We start from the raw sequence: 15,917 nt of genomic DNA, 5'->3' as shown, positions 1-15,917 counted from the left end.
TTTTATCCCAGGGGAAGGATTTCATGACAGTGGTTCATAGGTGTAGTCTTTCTGCTTTTCTATTTGCTAACCTTTTTATGACGATGTAAAAATGCAAAATTGAGTTAAAAATTCTTCCCCAACTGCCACATCATTTCTGTCTGAATACAGTCTGCTTTGGGAATGTGGGGTAAGTCCACACTAAGGTGTCCCTGTTAACCGAATCTCCCCTTGGTTCCAGTTTGGGGACTCTCAGCAGTTGCGGCTGGTCCGTATTCTGCGCAGCACTGTGATGGTCCGTGTTGGCGGAGGATGGATGGCCTTGGATGAGTTTTTAGTGAAAAACGATCCCTGCCGAGGTAAGGAAGCACCCCAACCATGGGTGACATGGAAGGCTATAGTATCAACCCACACTGATTTCCTGGGAAATTGACAGTAGTCTTTCTGATTTTTGTCTTGTTATTAAGATGTCTGATATTGTCCCATCCAACACAGATTAGAACCTCAGTTTCAGGGAGAAAACCTGAAGACACTGGTGCTGTCAGGAAAGAACACAGGAATGAGAATTAAGAATTTGTTGGTGGCCAGGAGATGGTGCTTAGGAGTGCTTAGGAGGCAGAGCCAGGTGGATCTCGAGTTCAAGGCCAGCCTGGTCTACAAAGCGAGATCCAGGACAGGCACCAAAACGACACAGAAAAACCCTGTGTTGAAAAACAAAAAGAAGAAGAAGAAGAAGAAGAAGAAGAAGAAGAAGAAGAAGAAGAAGAAGAAGAAGAAGAATTTGTTGGAGTCTCTAGGCTTTCATATTTGGGAGGTAGAGGCAGGAGATAAAGTGTTCAAAGTCATCCTCAGGTTCATGGCAAGTTCAAGAGCAGCTTGAGCTAGAATGAAACCCTGTCTCCAAAACAGAAAAAGAATTTTTTGGTATTACCTATTTATGTTAGGGTGTGACATTAGCACTAACCTAGAGTGAAGCCTTGGTTCTTTTTAGAGCCTCTGATCTTCTAGCCTGTAATCCCTGTGGCTGAGACTCAGAGCATGCTAAGCTCCTTCCATCCAGAGGACTAGTGAGGGTCCTTAATTGGGGACATTAAAGGACATGTGCCTGACATGGAAGACATGAAAAGACAGCCACCCACCCTCAGGCAAAAGAAAACATCAGCACAGCCTGAGCAGCTGTAGCTAGGGGACAGATGGCCAGACCCCAGCTGCTGCATCTTGCCCAGCCACCCCACTCCCTTTTCCTGTTAGGAGAGCTCCGTATGGGTGCACAGGTGCCTCAGCTGTCTGTCTTCCTTGACTGGTTTCTGTGTTTCCTGCTCTGTCTCTGTCTTTGTGTTTACATCTTTTTTATTCCAGTTCATCATCCTGGGAGTAAAATAAAGCGTTCTGATTCCAGCTCTTCGGTTTCCAGCCAGTCTCCCCTAGGTTGGCTTTTATGCTTTGTCTCTCTTCCCCACACCTGGTCCTTTGAGAATGGCTTTGCTTCCTAAACTGTAACATCTCTTGGCTCTGTGAGATCTGCTGCCTTGGTGAATGCTCAAAATAGCCACACCACTGCTTTTCAACAACTCTATATTGACAGGGTATAAAATATTTCTAATGAGATAGTAGCCACAGAATTTGGTTACTATTTACTAAATACCCTCCCTCTACATAGAGTAAATGAATAAATAAAAATAATAAATGCCTCTACATATAAGCATTTTACAAATAGGAACATACTTGCATCTCATATCTATCCTATGAGGTGTAGATTCTGTTATCTCCATTTTATAGGGTAGGAGCTTGAGATATGGAAATTTTAAGTGACTTAAGAACCAGCCAGGCTCCTAAGTGGTGGTCCTGACCACCACCCTATACTCTACATGTGTATAGTTAGTCTAGCCTGTGCAATTAGATTGTTAAAGCTTATTCATAAGCTAAACAAAGATAAATGCTTGCAACACAGTTACATAACTTCTTTGGAAGTGGTTTTCGATCATTCTGAAAGGTTTAGAGATACCTAAAGGGTATGGTTCTCACATGAGTGCAGTAGTATCTATAACTTTCTTCTCTTTAATTCATTCTGCATTTACTCCAATAGGCCAGAATGATAGCTGAGGAGTAATGATTGCTATCAGAAGTTTTTAAATTTAAGTTTGACAATACCTTTTCTGATAAACTCTAAAAAGACTTAGTCAATTTTAGTATTTAATCATATCATGAACTTGAACAACATACGCATCTTTTTCTTATCTCTGTACAAACAACGAAACAATGTCCTCTAAGTCTGTTATCATCCTGTTTTTCCTGTCATGTATATTGTGAGGCTAAGCAACACCGACACTGCATGTGGTATTTATGATCCTTGGTTGCCTGCTTGTTTGCTGCCTGCTCTGTTCACACTTGTATTATGCTGCTGGCTGGCAAGAATACTCTCTGCTTATCTTTATCTTCCTCAGTAAAAATTGGAACTCCAAGGAAACTGGGGAGGGCTACCTAATATTATTTTCTGTGAGAACTGGTAGCCCTTTTCTTCATCCTTCAGAGCAAAGGTAAGACACTCCAACTCTCTAGGAATGCCTCCTTGGAGCTTGGCAATCAACTTCTGTCCATTGACTGAAATAGAACTTACCAGCAGCTTTCAGTAACTACCACCAGTGGACTTTCTTGTCACATCGAAATAGTGCTAGAAGTAAGCACCCAGGGCCAGAGTGCATGCCAGTAAGTTAGAGGGACATGAACATCAAGAAGACAATTACCTGCTGGGCCCAGGAGCATTTGGCTATAATTCCAGCTATTTGAGGCAGAAGCAGGAGGAAACCTTCATCAAAAAATAGACAAAGTGGATAAGGACCTATCTAGGGTTTCTGTAGGGCCAATTGCTATTGTGTTTTTTTGTGCCTGTGAACTATAGAGGATGATATGCTGAGGACATCATAGAATTATCTACAAGATTATTAATGCCAATTCATTTGTTACTTTTTTCACATAGCTACTGAAACAATAAACAACCTCAAATAATGTGTTGGTTTAGCCAAATTTAAAAAATAATAATATTCCACTAGGTGGGTCTGCTATTTATATAGTTTTCTGATACTGCCACAATGGGTCTTGTTTATTTGTTTGTTTTTGTGACAAGGGAGATCATACATAATGCTTTGGATGGAGATAAGAACAGTGCTTCTAGGCCTAGTGGGGTGAGATGGCTCAGCAGGTAATGGCATTTGCTGCCCAGCCTGGTGACTGGAACCTACATACTGAAAGGAGAGAACTAACCCCTGAAGTTGTCCTCCAACTTATGGAGGCATGTTTGTGCTTTTGAAAAATGGGTATACCTGTGCCTAATGTACTGTGCATATTTTAAAGGGTTAGACATTACTTCCCTTAGATAGTAAAGATCTAGAAATCTTCATTTTATGGAGATTTAAAAGATGGTTTTCAGGGCTGGAGAAATGGCTGGGTCAGCAGTTCAGTTCCTGCTCCTATCAGGAGACTTACAGCTGCCTATAAGTCCAGCTCCAAAGGATCTAGTGCCCTCTTCTGGCTCCTGTGAGCACCTGCACTCATGTGCATAAATATATTCTCTCTCTCTCTCTCTCTCTCTCTCTCTCTCTCTCTCTCTCTCTCTCTCTCTCACACACACACACACACACACACACACACACACACACACACACACACACTATAAAATAAAGGTAAGTAGCTAGAGAGCTGGCTCAGTAGCTAGAGTTACTCTTACAGAGGGCACAGCAAATTCAGTTCCCAGAACCCATCTGGTGGCTCACAGCCATCCATAATTCCATTTCTAGGGGATTCCACACCTTCTGACCTCCACAGTCATTAGGTGCACATGGTACTTATATACATACATGCAGACAAAATACTCATACTCATAATCTAAAAAATATTTGGCTTAGAACTCTGAATGGGTGTGCACTCGTGTTCATATGTGAGCCCATTGAACCAGAGTTTAATTAGGGCTACTAAAGGAGCATACACCTCTGGAGAAAATGTCTCCCCTCCCCCAGCAAAGCTACTTGTATAAATTTATCCTCAGGAAATGTCAGGATATGTACAAAAATAGTTTAGAAGTTGTCACAGCATTGGATACTGTATTTTTAAAACTTTTAGCAAATTAGAAGTGTAACATTTAACCAGTAAAGTGACATATATATGATGAAATTATACTTTAAAGTTAGTTGAAGTTTAACATGTGACACATAGGAAATGGAGAAATATTCCTGATATCTTTGTATTAAAAGTTATGTATACAGTTGCTCAAAAAAATAAAGACATGCCAGTATGTTAATGGTGATGTGCTGTAGGATGCAAGAATGAGCAACTTTTGGTTCTTGGAGGAGTGGAGGTATGCTGAAGCTTGTAAAAGCCAGAGGCTGACATTGGGATATCTTCCTCAGGCATTTCTCTCACTAAACCTGGAGCTTGCTGTTTGGACTAGACTGACTAACCAGTGAGCCCCCATGATCTGCCTGCCTCCTCTCGCTAGCACTGGGGTTACAAATGCACCCCTCCATACCTGGCATTTACATGGCTTCTGGGATTGCAAGAAGGTCCCCTTATAAAGTAGAGCTTTACCTAGTAAATGCCATGGAGTAGTTGAGATAAGCTGATGTAGATGTCATAAAGAGAATGGCCAGGAATGGCTTGGAGGCAGGGTAGAGAGAATAGCTAATAGATAGGCTGCCTCTGCTGTGATTTGACCAATCTTTGTAGGCACTTCATTCTTTGTCTAGTGGGATAGAGATGCTAATGAAAATCAAGTATAGTATTGCATGTGATAACACTGTATAAATTATAGTGGGAGAGGAACATAATCTTATCACTCCATTACTACAGATAGTCAGTCCTCTTTGTGTGTGTGTTTGTTGAGATGGGATTTCGCTCAATTTGCCCAAACTCAAGGGCTGAAGCATCCTCCCTGCCTCAGTCTGAAGTAGCTGGTTCATGCTACCACCTGCCTATAGCCCTCTCTAAAACATTTTAAATGTGGCTGTCCCCAGCTAGTTGCCATTCCCAAGGTTTCCTCTTGTGTCCTCTGCTGGTTTTTTTCCTCCCCTCAGGCAGTGTGTTGAGAAGGGAACTATCAAATGTTTGCTCAATTAGGGTTCCACCACCACCTGCCAGATAGGTTTAATATCTTCTTAAAATGAATAGTTGAGAGTGGACGAACAGGTCCAAGGTTACTGCAGGGCATCGTCCAGTGAGAAATCAAAGGATCTTTTCCAGAGTATATTTCTTCTAAATTAGCAGTATCTTTGACGTCAACATTTGTTCTGACTGTACTTGATTATCTCTGCCTAAATCCATATTTGAAGTTCTGGTCTTACAGCTCCAGAGAGCTAGGAGGCAGCTCCTTTTGCCTTCAGTCCTCTTCCCAATTTTCCCTCAGTTCCTCCCCTACGTGAAACTGCTCTTTCAGCTTTTACCTAACAAATTCTCACTCTCGGTTTTGTGCATGTCTTGATCTTTCTCTCTCCCTACATGTTTGCTTCTTAAAGACTCTGTCCTTATCTCTACTATCCTGGCTTTCTGAACCCCTTCCTTTAGGATTATTATTGACAGAATTCAAATGGAAGAGTCTTGATACCATTAATGTGTTTTCTCCACTATATCATTACCATGTATCTTGTAAAAACTCAGCAAACAGTACACATGTCTATGAGAGAGAAAACAGGAGTCTGATTAAGCTCAGAGGCTTGTGTCATGGTGCATCTATGTCTCCTTGAGCAGCTACGGTGTGCTTACCCCAGGGGACAGCAGCAAAGCCAGATGATGGCAGCAAAGTGGATGGTCCTCTGTTGATAGGCTTGCTTGTTAGAGCAAGCTAAGATATTAGCCAGTGTGTCTGCTGGGGTCAGAACATGACAAAGCTGTTTTTAAAGAATCCATAGGTGGTATAAAACCTATGCACAACTTACTGTTATCATGGGGTCAAGCAGCTGTATGACCATCCAAGATACATTTTAAGATAACTAACTATATGCACGTGTATATATTTGTTCTCTTTTTAGCACGAGGCAGAACTAACATAGAACTTCGAGAAAAATTCATCCTGCCAGAAGGGGCATCCCAGGGGATGACTCCATTCCGATCACGGGGTCGAAGATCCAAACCATCTTCCCGAGCTGCTTCTCCCACCCGCTCCAGCTCAAGTGCTAGTCAGAGTAATCACAGCTGTACGTCCATGCCTTCTTCTCCAGCCACCCCAGCCAGCGGGACCAAGGTGTGTGCTGACCTCCCTTGTACTGTTCTTCCCTATTCCTATCTTGATAGATGCTCGTTGATGGGCAGACCTTGAAAAGCCTATCAAGAAAAAGAACATAAAAACATAGAGCAACTCTGCACAGATCACCACCTTTGATATATAAAACTCCTGTTCAGGCTGGTTATATCAGAAATGGTTCCTCCTCCTTACTCTTAGTTTGAGTTGGAGCTTGTCCAGAGTTAGGTTACTGGTTTGGAAAGTCCAGGTACTGTCTGTGCAATTGGAGCTGATAGGCGGGCTTGCTGGTCAGCTGTTGGTGAAGAACACCTTCTGCCTGCTCCATCTCGGCCCATTGGCCTTACATCTGCTTTATTTGTTTTCTGTTTCTTTAAAATGTAGTATCTTCCCCCCAGTTTACTCCCTTTTCTGTTGTATTTTTCAATTGTTTCTGCCCTTCCCTTTGGACCCCTCCACAGACTCCACTTCAGCCCTCTCGCTGTTATGACAAACCCTGGTTGGTAAACAGTAAAGCTGGCACCCATGTCAGGGACAGCCATTGTCCTGACCTCCAGCTCCTCAGTCCTGAGGTAGAGTATGGCTTTGCTGAGTGGGACACGAAGTCACGAAGAGGCCTCACTCATGCCAAGAGCCTGCCAGCTCTTTTCCCTGACATGAGCCCAGTGTCTCTTCCATCTCTGGGATGCTTGCTGACACAGCTGATTGATCAAGTTGGCCAAATGTTTTCAGGGGTTTCTAACTCGGATTCACTAAAATTGGAGATGAATAAGAGATGCCTAAAACAAGATTGTTTATCAGCTTTATAAGTTTTTAAGCATAACATTTGTTCAGGATGATTGATCACAGTCATTCCTGGCTGTTTACTTGTTAATATGACTTGTAATTAGGTCTCTTGGAATCTCCAAATGTCAGCTACACAGACGAGTTACAAACACTTGAAATTAAACCACAGCGCATGTTCACCAATGTTCTATGTGTTTAGAACAGGAGGATGATTTGCAAGATCCCTCCCCAGGGTGGTTGGTGCTGCCACATGGGTCCAAGGCATGGGTGCTCTCTACTCCAGCCAAGCACAGTTTCCCTACAAGTGTCTACTGCTCTGGGGCTCCAGCTCTACCTTCTTGGTTCCCTTGGCTTAGGAATCTGGTTTACAGTAGTTTGGTTTATTTTGATTTGAATACACATACCAACAGTTAAGCATGTTCACATACAGCTATTAAAATACCTAAACATGTTTAGAAGAACAGTGTTAGAGGGAAAAAACATGGCTGGGTGTCATAGCACACACCTATAATCCCCAGCACTTGGGAGGCTGAGGCAGCAGATCGGACGTCAAAGCCATGTGAACCATGTATTGAGACCCTGTCTCAAAAGAGAAAAAGAAAAAAACTGAAACAAAACCTGGGCAGAGAAGTTGTATAACAGCAGCATACTTTGCATCTCTCAGCCCCTGAAGAGAATGTTGAATTCTAACCCTCCAAGCACAGTGTTGCCTTTGGTCGGACACAGAAGCCAGGGGCTGTGAATGAACTGCCACTTATGGACTTACCCCACTCCCAGCTCAAACTCCATCTGAGAACTGTGGATTGTGGTCTCAAGAACTGGGCACTGGCTGACTGCCTGAGTACCCAAGATTTAACTTGCCCTTGCTTCTTTACCTCTGTGGTGGCTCCAGCTCCATTGAAATCCCAAATGTGAAAAGTGTCAGTATTGCTCACCACAGACTCCGTAGGATTTTTGTATTTTATTCTCCAATGTAATCTTTCATTTCAAGTTGTTTATTCACTGAGACTCTAGCCAAGCCCTAAGGTAGAACCCCAGTCCAGAGGCGCCCAAGCTGTGAGCTCCAGGCAGCAGTGCTCAGGAAGGCTAGCTCTTGGAACTGGTGCTCCTCCTTGGTGGCCAGGAGAGGTCTCGCTTGGGTGTCAATCACTTCCTGTCGCTTTTGCTTTTCCTTTGTGAAGAAATTCACCTGCACAATGAGATGGAGGTGCTTTTCCCTCCTATCTATACAAGCATCTTAAAGGTTCTGGAAAACAGCTGGGGATGTAGCTCAGTGGTAGAGTGCTTGCCTAGCAAGTGCAAGGCCCTGGGTTCCATACTCAGCAACAAACAAACAAACAAAACCAAAACCAAAAAACCTTTGACCGGGTGTTGGTGATGCCCACGCCTTTAATCCCAGCACTCGGGAGGCAGAGACAGGAGGATCTCTGTGAGTTCGAGGCCAGCCTGGGCTACCAAGTGAGTTCCAGGAAAGGCGCAAAGCTACACAGAGAAACCCTGTCTCGAAAAAACAAAAAAGGTTCTGGAAAACAATTTACCCAGCTTACTTCAAGGAATAGTATACCTTGTCATAAGTAATATTTTTAAACAGACTTTAAAATATTCTTTCTCTACATTAAGTCTATGTGAGTAAGGAAATGTAGCTCTACCAGTAACAGCAATCATAAAATGCAACTCTTGTTCAAGTTAAGATGTGCGTCTGTGCATTGTTTTTCAGCAAGGTGGTATGGAGTCCTTTTTGCCATGTAGTTGTAGGTGCTAAGATGTAAGAGTACATAATAACAAAAGTTTCTACTTTTATGGAATTGATGCTTTAATGTGAGACAAAGGCAATAAGCTTGCATGTATGTCAAGCAGTGAAAAATGCTATCCTTAAAAATGGAAATGCAGAAGCAGAAGAAAGCTTCCACTGGTGTTGAGATGGGAGGCCTCTCCAACGAGATCACCCTCTCAACATAGCCCTGAAGTACATGGTCTAAGCCATGAGTGTGTTTGGGGAGGAAGGTCATTGCACAGTGACAGTGTGGGCTCAGTAAGAACAAGGGGACAAGACTTCACTGGGCCGTAGGGCAAACAGCAAGGAGGCCCAGACTTCTAAGATGGCTGAACAGGAAGGGTGTGTGACAGAAATGGAGAGACAGGATCCATCCCTTATCTCCTGAGGGAGAAGCAGAGAGAGAGAGGTGCTCATAAGAGATCTTGACTACAGCTGTTCTGTGTGCTGGTGGCTGGCGGGTGTCACTTGAGCCTGCTTTAGATGCTGCTCCAGCACACTGGTCCACAGAGCTATTTGGTTTTCTCTTGTAACTCATCGTTCATTTGTAATTGTAGTGTCTTTCTTCTTGAAGATCTTCTCCTATTTCTAGGGAAGTTTATCAGCAGTATTAACAGACATTGAAAGGTTGCCATTCCTAGGGAATAATAGGCACTAGAAGACGCTCAAATTTTTAATTGGACCTTGAAACCTCTTGAGAATATTTTTAAAATCCATGATTAAAGCATTTTGTTAAAAAAAAAAAAAATCTTTGTTTTCCTGGACTTTTAAGTTGCTTTTTCAAATAGTTGTCTATAAAGAGGCGCTTAAATCGACTGTATAATTACATATTTAAAGATTTTATCAAGTAAATATAATCTTTATTATTTTTAAGGTTATTCCAGCAACAGGCAGCAAGCTAAAACGACCAACACCAACTTTCCATTCTAGCCGAACATCCCTTGCTGGCGACACCAGCAATAGTTCTTCTCCAGCTTCCACGGGTGCCAAAGCTAACCGGGCAGGTAAGTACCCACCATGCATAGGGCTGGGGTGGAAGAAGTGGGCAAGCATTGGCCTCTCAGGCCCCAGTGCTGGGAGGAGCACTCGGTGTTCTGCCCAGAAAGACTTTGTAGTCGGCCATTACCTTTTCTTATCAGTGCAGCAAACTAACCTCCTGCACTCCACACTGGAGCCCTGTGTGGATCAGCAGTGACCAGTAGGGAGAGCGAAAGGGCAGCCCAGAGCTAAGTAAACTGTTCATAACTTTCCCAGTGCACTGTGTTTTCTATGGCTGCTGGTGAACTGGGAAAGTAGAAGCTGGCTAACAGCAGCTCCTCCTGGGAACCTGAAAACTGGCCTCTTGGCTTCTCCCCTTCCCCCCTGCACCTCCATTTGCCATCTGCTCACATCTGCTACAACCTCATCAGTTCACCTACCTGAGCTGTGGTGTCTAAGCAGCTTGGTAAAGTGATCTGGGCCCAGAGGTGATGGCGCATACCTTTGATCCCAGCACTGGGGAGGCAGAGCCAGGTGGATCTCTGTGAGTTCAAGGCCAGCCTGGTCTACAGAGTGAGTTCCAGGAAAGGCACCAAAACTACACAGAGAAACCCTGTCTCGGAAAAAAAAGAAAAAAAGAAAAAGAAAGAAAGAAAGAAAGATGGTCTGGCTGCTGATAGCCACTTTGTGCTGCTCGGGATCACAGGTAGCCTCACAAACCAGAAAAGGCTCATCGCCTGCTGTAGTGAGCTATGAATCCAGAATGGCTGTGATTTCCTCCAAGGCCACTCAGCGAATCAAGAGCTATTAGCAGCAACCCCTTGGCCTCCAGTCACTTGTGTTTCCATATCACACCTTCTCCATTAAATCTTCTGCTTTACTCTTAAATTCCAGACCCTAAGAAGTCTGCCAGCCGTCCTGGGAGCCGGGCCGGGAGCCGGGCCGGGAGCCGAGCCAGCAGTCGGAGAGGAAGTGATGCCTCTGACTTTGACCTTCTAGAGACTCAGTCGGCTTGTTCAGACACTTCTGAAAGCAGTGCTGCAGGGGGCCAGGGCAGCTCCAGAAGAGGGCTCACCAAACCTTCCAAAATCCCAACCATGTCGAAGAAGACCACCACTGCCTCTCCCAGGACTCCGGGTCCCAAGCGATAACACTGTACAAGCACCTCACACCACTATCCACTTTGAATCCTGCTCCATACATTGGGTGTATATTTATTCTGAACGGGAGAAGTTATATTGTTAAAATTGTAAAAGAATAATTGTGTTATGAAGCTGCCTTATTTTTTTTTTTCCTTTTTGTAAGTTACTATTTTCATGTGAATATTTATGTAGATAAAATTTGCCTCCTGGTAACCCTGTAATGGATGGGGCCCAGAGATGAAATATTTGAGGAAAACAAAAGGTCAAGATGCAAATGTGTATTAAAAAGAAAAGCCTCTAAATAGGGTTTCATGTGGCGCAGGGTTGTAAACCTGCTTTATCTTTTAGGATTATTCCTAAATGCATCTTCTTTATAAACTTGACTTGCTATATCAGCAAGATAAATTATATTAAAAAATAAGAATTCCGCAATGTTTAAGGAACTCTTCTTTTTAAATCACAGACACCTGGATTAGCAAGAACTAAGAAGAGGGTACTTAGGATTGCATTTCCATTGTTTCACTGTCATGTAATTCTAGCTGGAGAGACAGAACCTCCTCTAGTCCGTTTGCACAGGATCCAGCAAAGAAGTTCATTGCAGTACTGTCTTACACTAATGTCTCTGTCCTGGGTGTTAAAGGCACATAGCTGCTAGGATTCAGGGGAAAAAGAAAACTTCAGAACATTGGGGTTTGAAACTGATTTGTAACTAACTGTCCAGCCTAGCCATCAAGAACTCCTGTGCTCACCAGGCCCCCAGCCCTGGCGAGGGAGAGACTCCTTGGTGGCACTGTGAATTACAGATCTGTTTATCTGCTTTTTTTTTTTTTTTTTTTTTTTTTGCTATTTATTTAAATCGATCAACCTCCCACAAACTGAGGAATGAATTCCATAAGCCTATTTTGAAATGTGGACCTAAGACAAACACTTGCTCATCCTTTAACGGAGTTCACCAGCACACTTGTTCACCAGTCCCGTTTGCTTCCGTCTTTTGTGTGTGTAATAAAGTCAGCTGACCAAGCAACCATGAAGGGGGCTGTCTGGGGCTCCTGTTTTTTAGCTGCTGTTCCTTGTCAGCTCCGACCATGTTGCTGTGTGATTATCTCAATTGGTTTTAATTGAGGCAGAAACTGAAGCTGTACCAATGAACTGTTTAAAACAAGACACACTTTTGTATTAAAATTGCTTGCAGTTACAGATGTTTTGTAATTCCTGGCTTTATTCTGAATCACTACTTTATATTTCAATGTTACCCCAATGGCATAAAAATGTTGTAGTACTTAAATACATCATTCAACAAGCGTTTTCTTGATGGAAAAATCATAGAACTCATTACTTTTTTTTCACCCTTGTTAATTTTAACGAGGTACCAAAGAAGCGGAATGTTTTCACACAGATGTGTAGGGACACTGTCCACATACGTGATTCAACAGATAGTATGTGAGAAGTTTGCCTTGGGGTGGGCAAACGTCCCACAGTATGGTGAAATTTCTATGACTTGAATGAACTTCACAAGCCAAAGTAGTTCTGTTAACCTTGAGGCCACTATGTAGGATGGAAGCAGATGGATATGCAAGCCCGTGGCACAGAAAGACCCCTATTTGCTGAACTAGCTGGTCAGATGACACCATAAAGAGCTGATTTCAGGGTGGCTTATATGGGGGATGGGTAACCATAGACAAGCCCACCCCCACTCTCACAGTGGCCAGATGATACACGCCACCTGGTGCTTACCTAGACTGATGTCTTGCAGCTGTGTAAATCTCAAGAGCCATTATTTCCTTCACTATTGTTGAATTTACTGGTTTGCCCACATGCCCTCCTGTCATAGTCCCCAGTGGAAAAGGTAGAAGCCCTCTGGCTAGTGTCCAGACTCATGAAGGAAAACTACCTAGTTACTGGGTCAGGTGAAGTTGAGTGCACTGGACATCTCTCAATTCTGGAAGGCAGTCTATTCTGATTCCTTTGTTTTACAGATGGAGAGGCAGATGTATTCAGATCACAGTATGAGACTACTAGTAAATGTTTCTGGGGTTGAACCTGGGACTCCTGTGCTAGTCTGATGCTTCCACTTCCTCCAGTCCTTAGCTGGCTTTGACATGACTAGAACAACCAGATACTGACTTGAATAATGAGAACTCAAAACAGGGCTCAAACTCAGATCTGTGATCTTGCTCTTCAGGCCACATGCCCCTCTTAGAATTCTAGAATTTGGCAAGATGTAAATGCTTGTTTGCCAAAGCTCCATACGGCCACCTGTTCAGATTGAAGGAAATATATAGATAGCCTGGTGTGTTCCACACTTACTGGGTGACCTTAAAGCTATCATCAACTTGGGATTGGAGAATGGGCTCAGCCATTAAGAGCATTTGCTGCCCTTGGAGAAGACTTGCTCAGTTCCCAGCATCCATACAGTGGCATACAACCACCTGTAAGTCCAGCTTCAGGGAATCTTCTGGCTTCCATGGATACCTATGCACACATGCACATATCCACATACTACACATACTCATAATTAAAAATCTTTTGGGGCTGGAGAGATGCTAAGAGCATTTGCTGCTCTTCCAAAGAACCTGGGTTTTCTCTCAGAACCCTTATCAGATTGCCTCTGTAGGCATCTGCACTCACATGTACATACTTACATGTGACAGACACACCTACTCATTTTGTTTTTGAGACAAGGTCTCACTATGTAGCCTTGGCTGTTCTGGAACTCATTAGGTAGACCACTGTCTCTGCCTCCCAAGTGCTGGGATTAAAGTCATGTGCTACTACAACCAGCTTTATGTACACATAATTTAAATAGATTTGCTTTTCATTTAAAATCTTTTCCTTAAAAAGCTATTGGAATTTAATGTAGGATAGTGCTTTCACCAAAATTGGATTCTGCTTCCTGGTGCCCAACAGCAGGAGCATGTCAGGAGTGGATAGCACCCATCTTTCTGGGGTAGACTACCTGCTCTTATTTACTTTCCGGGTTTAGGTCCTAAGTGTCCAGCAAAGCTCAGCTGGCAGGTGTGGGTGGGGAGCACCTGGAGAGGTGGCTCAGGGATTAAGAGCAGGTCTTGAGCTAAGTCCCAGCACCTACATAGGGTGAGAAATCCAATGCCTCTAGCCTCTAAGAACATAGGCACTCATCTGCACACACACACACACACACACAATTAAAATAAATCTTTCAAAAACAGAAGTGGGCGTGGTGGTTGTGCGTGCCTTCAATCCCAGCACAGGCAGAGGCAGGCAGATCTCTATGAGTTCCAGGCCACTCTGGTCTACAGAGTGAGTTCCAGGACAGCCAAGATTACACAGAGAAGAAGCCCAGTCTCAAAAAAAAAAAGGGGGGGGGGAGATGCATCCAAAAGCTTAGTAGCATCACAGAAAGCTTATTTCCATTCAACAGGAAGCTGTGGAAGACATAGGAAATAGGCAAATAAAGGGCTTAAAATGCTACAGAGGTTGACAAGGTGGATCAGCCATAAAGGTGGTGGCCACACACACCCGAAGACCTCCCTTTAATCCCAGAACCCACAAAAAGGCTGGGAATGGATTCCACAAAATCATCATCTAACCTGTACATAAGCCTTTCTCCACCGTAATAACAGTTCTGAGACATGTTTAATGGCCAATGAGATGGTTCAGCAAATAAAGGTGCTTGCCACCAAGGCTAATGACCTGAGCTCAATCCAGAGCCCACATGGTAAGAGAAAACCAACTACTCCCAGATGTTGTTCTCTGACCTCCACACATGACATGCACATACGTGTGCACACACATTCGAGAAAAATGATACAAATTTAGTGGCTGCTGGGGCTTTAGCTGATACATCAACAGCCAAAGTTCATGGGATGCTTGCCAGCATTCCATACATTATACACTCTAGATACATCTCAATACAGGTCCCAATTCTATGACCTTGAGTCCCCCTAAGGATAAAGTTGAGTAACTTATCAAAGTGACAGCAGGTGAGCCAGAAAGCTCACGTTTGGACACTCTCTTCTCCAAGAAACTTTAGACACCTTAGTCTTTCTGCTGTTTCAGAGTTTCATTCACAGGAACCCACCTCCCTCTTCCCAGCACCCCTACTCTGCCCTTTCAGAAACCACCGGCTCCTCTGGGGGTCCAGCTTTCATTCTGCCTTTGAAATGGCCAAGTTCCCAGACAGTCAACTCTGTTAGAGCGGGAACTGCCCAAAGGTGGAGTCTTGGTGGAATCCCGGCCCAGTAGAGAGCAACCCACCATGGCCATGGACAAACTGAATACTGGATGGCAGCTCTTGGGTAGCTGGCTAAACCCTGCTTCTATTCACAAGAATGTGAAGCACTGTGGTAAATAGGTGGCTAGCTCCTAAGCTGAGATGAATGACCTCCCTACTCCACCCCCAAAACCAGTCCCATGCTGGTAGCCTAGAATGCAACCTGAGAATTACAGGTGGGGTGGAAGGTTCTCGGTGGTATGGTATGGAGTCTGGTGCAGAGGGTACCCAGGGTCCAGAGGGGACAGGGGGAGAGGGGACTGTGTGCAGGAGACTCAAGAACTCCTGAACAAAAATTATATGGAGACCATCTTACTACCTACCTTTTTCAGTCATCAAGCCCTTGGATTCATTCCCTCACGAAGTCATTATCAGTCTCCTCCCCTAGCACTGTATCTGTCTCCAACTTCACTTGTCTCCCTCCACCCACAGTCTAGCTCTAACCGCAGTGTGGGCAGTTTTAAAGGCTCCTTAGCAACAGCATCCTGAGAAGTCCAGCATTTCCCCCCTTTTCTTCCTTCTTTCCATCCTTGTCCTCCTCCTCCTCCTCCTTGTTCTGTAGTTTTTGTTTTGAGACGAGGTCTAACTATGTAGCTATGAAGCCAATCCTGGCCTTCCAGAACGATGTAAACTACTCTGGCCTTGAATTTACAGCGATCTTCCTGCTCCCTCAGTCATTCATTGTCTTGATGGGGGCTTTGAAACAGTATGGAGATCGACCTGTTGGATGAAAGATAGACTGTGGATGATTACTTGAAGAATCAGTTGATACTTAAAATT

At 43.8% G+C, this 15,917-nt stretch overlaps 1 protein-coding gene across 17 annotated transcripts in view; it reads left to right on the top strand.

The window, feature by feature from the left end:
* Positions 1–11,324, top strand: part of Macf1 (microtubule actin crosslinking factor 1) — a 343,882-nt gene extending 332,558 nt beyond the window's left edge. For 13 of the 17 annotated variants that reach the window (XM_036178125.1, XM_036178128.1, XM_036178123.1 and 10 more), the window contains 5 exons: positions 221–338; positions 1,339–1,407; positions 5,997–6,208; positions 9,640–9,769; positions 10,638–11,324. In XM_036178125.1, the coding sequence (XP_036034018.1) occupies positions 221–338; positions 1,339–1,407; positions 5,997–6,208; positions 9,640–9,769; positions 10,638–10,894 (786 nt within the window). In that variant the 3' untranslated portion in view covers positions 10,895–11,324. The remainder of the gene's footprint in view (positions 1–220; positions 339–1,338; positions 1,408–5,996; positions 6,209–9,639; positions 9,770–10,637) is intronic. The other 4 variants (XM_036178133.1, XM_036178132.1, XM_036178131.1 and 1 more) reach the window with 1 other exon arrangement.
* Positions 11,325–15,917: the final 4,593 nt, after the last annotated feature.

Source organism: Onychomys torridus, chromosome 2 (genome assembly GCF_903995425.1).
Source record: "Onychomys torridus chromosome 2, mOncTor1.1, whole genome shotgun sequence".
NCBI lineage: Eukaryota > Metazoa > Chordata > Mammalia > Rodentia > Cricetidae > Onychomys > Onychomys torridus.
This window is presented reverse-complemented; position numbering and strand designations above follow the sequence as displayed.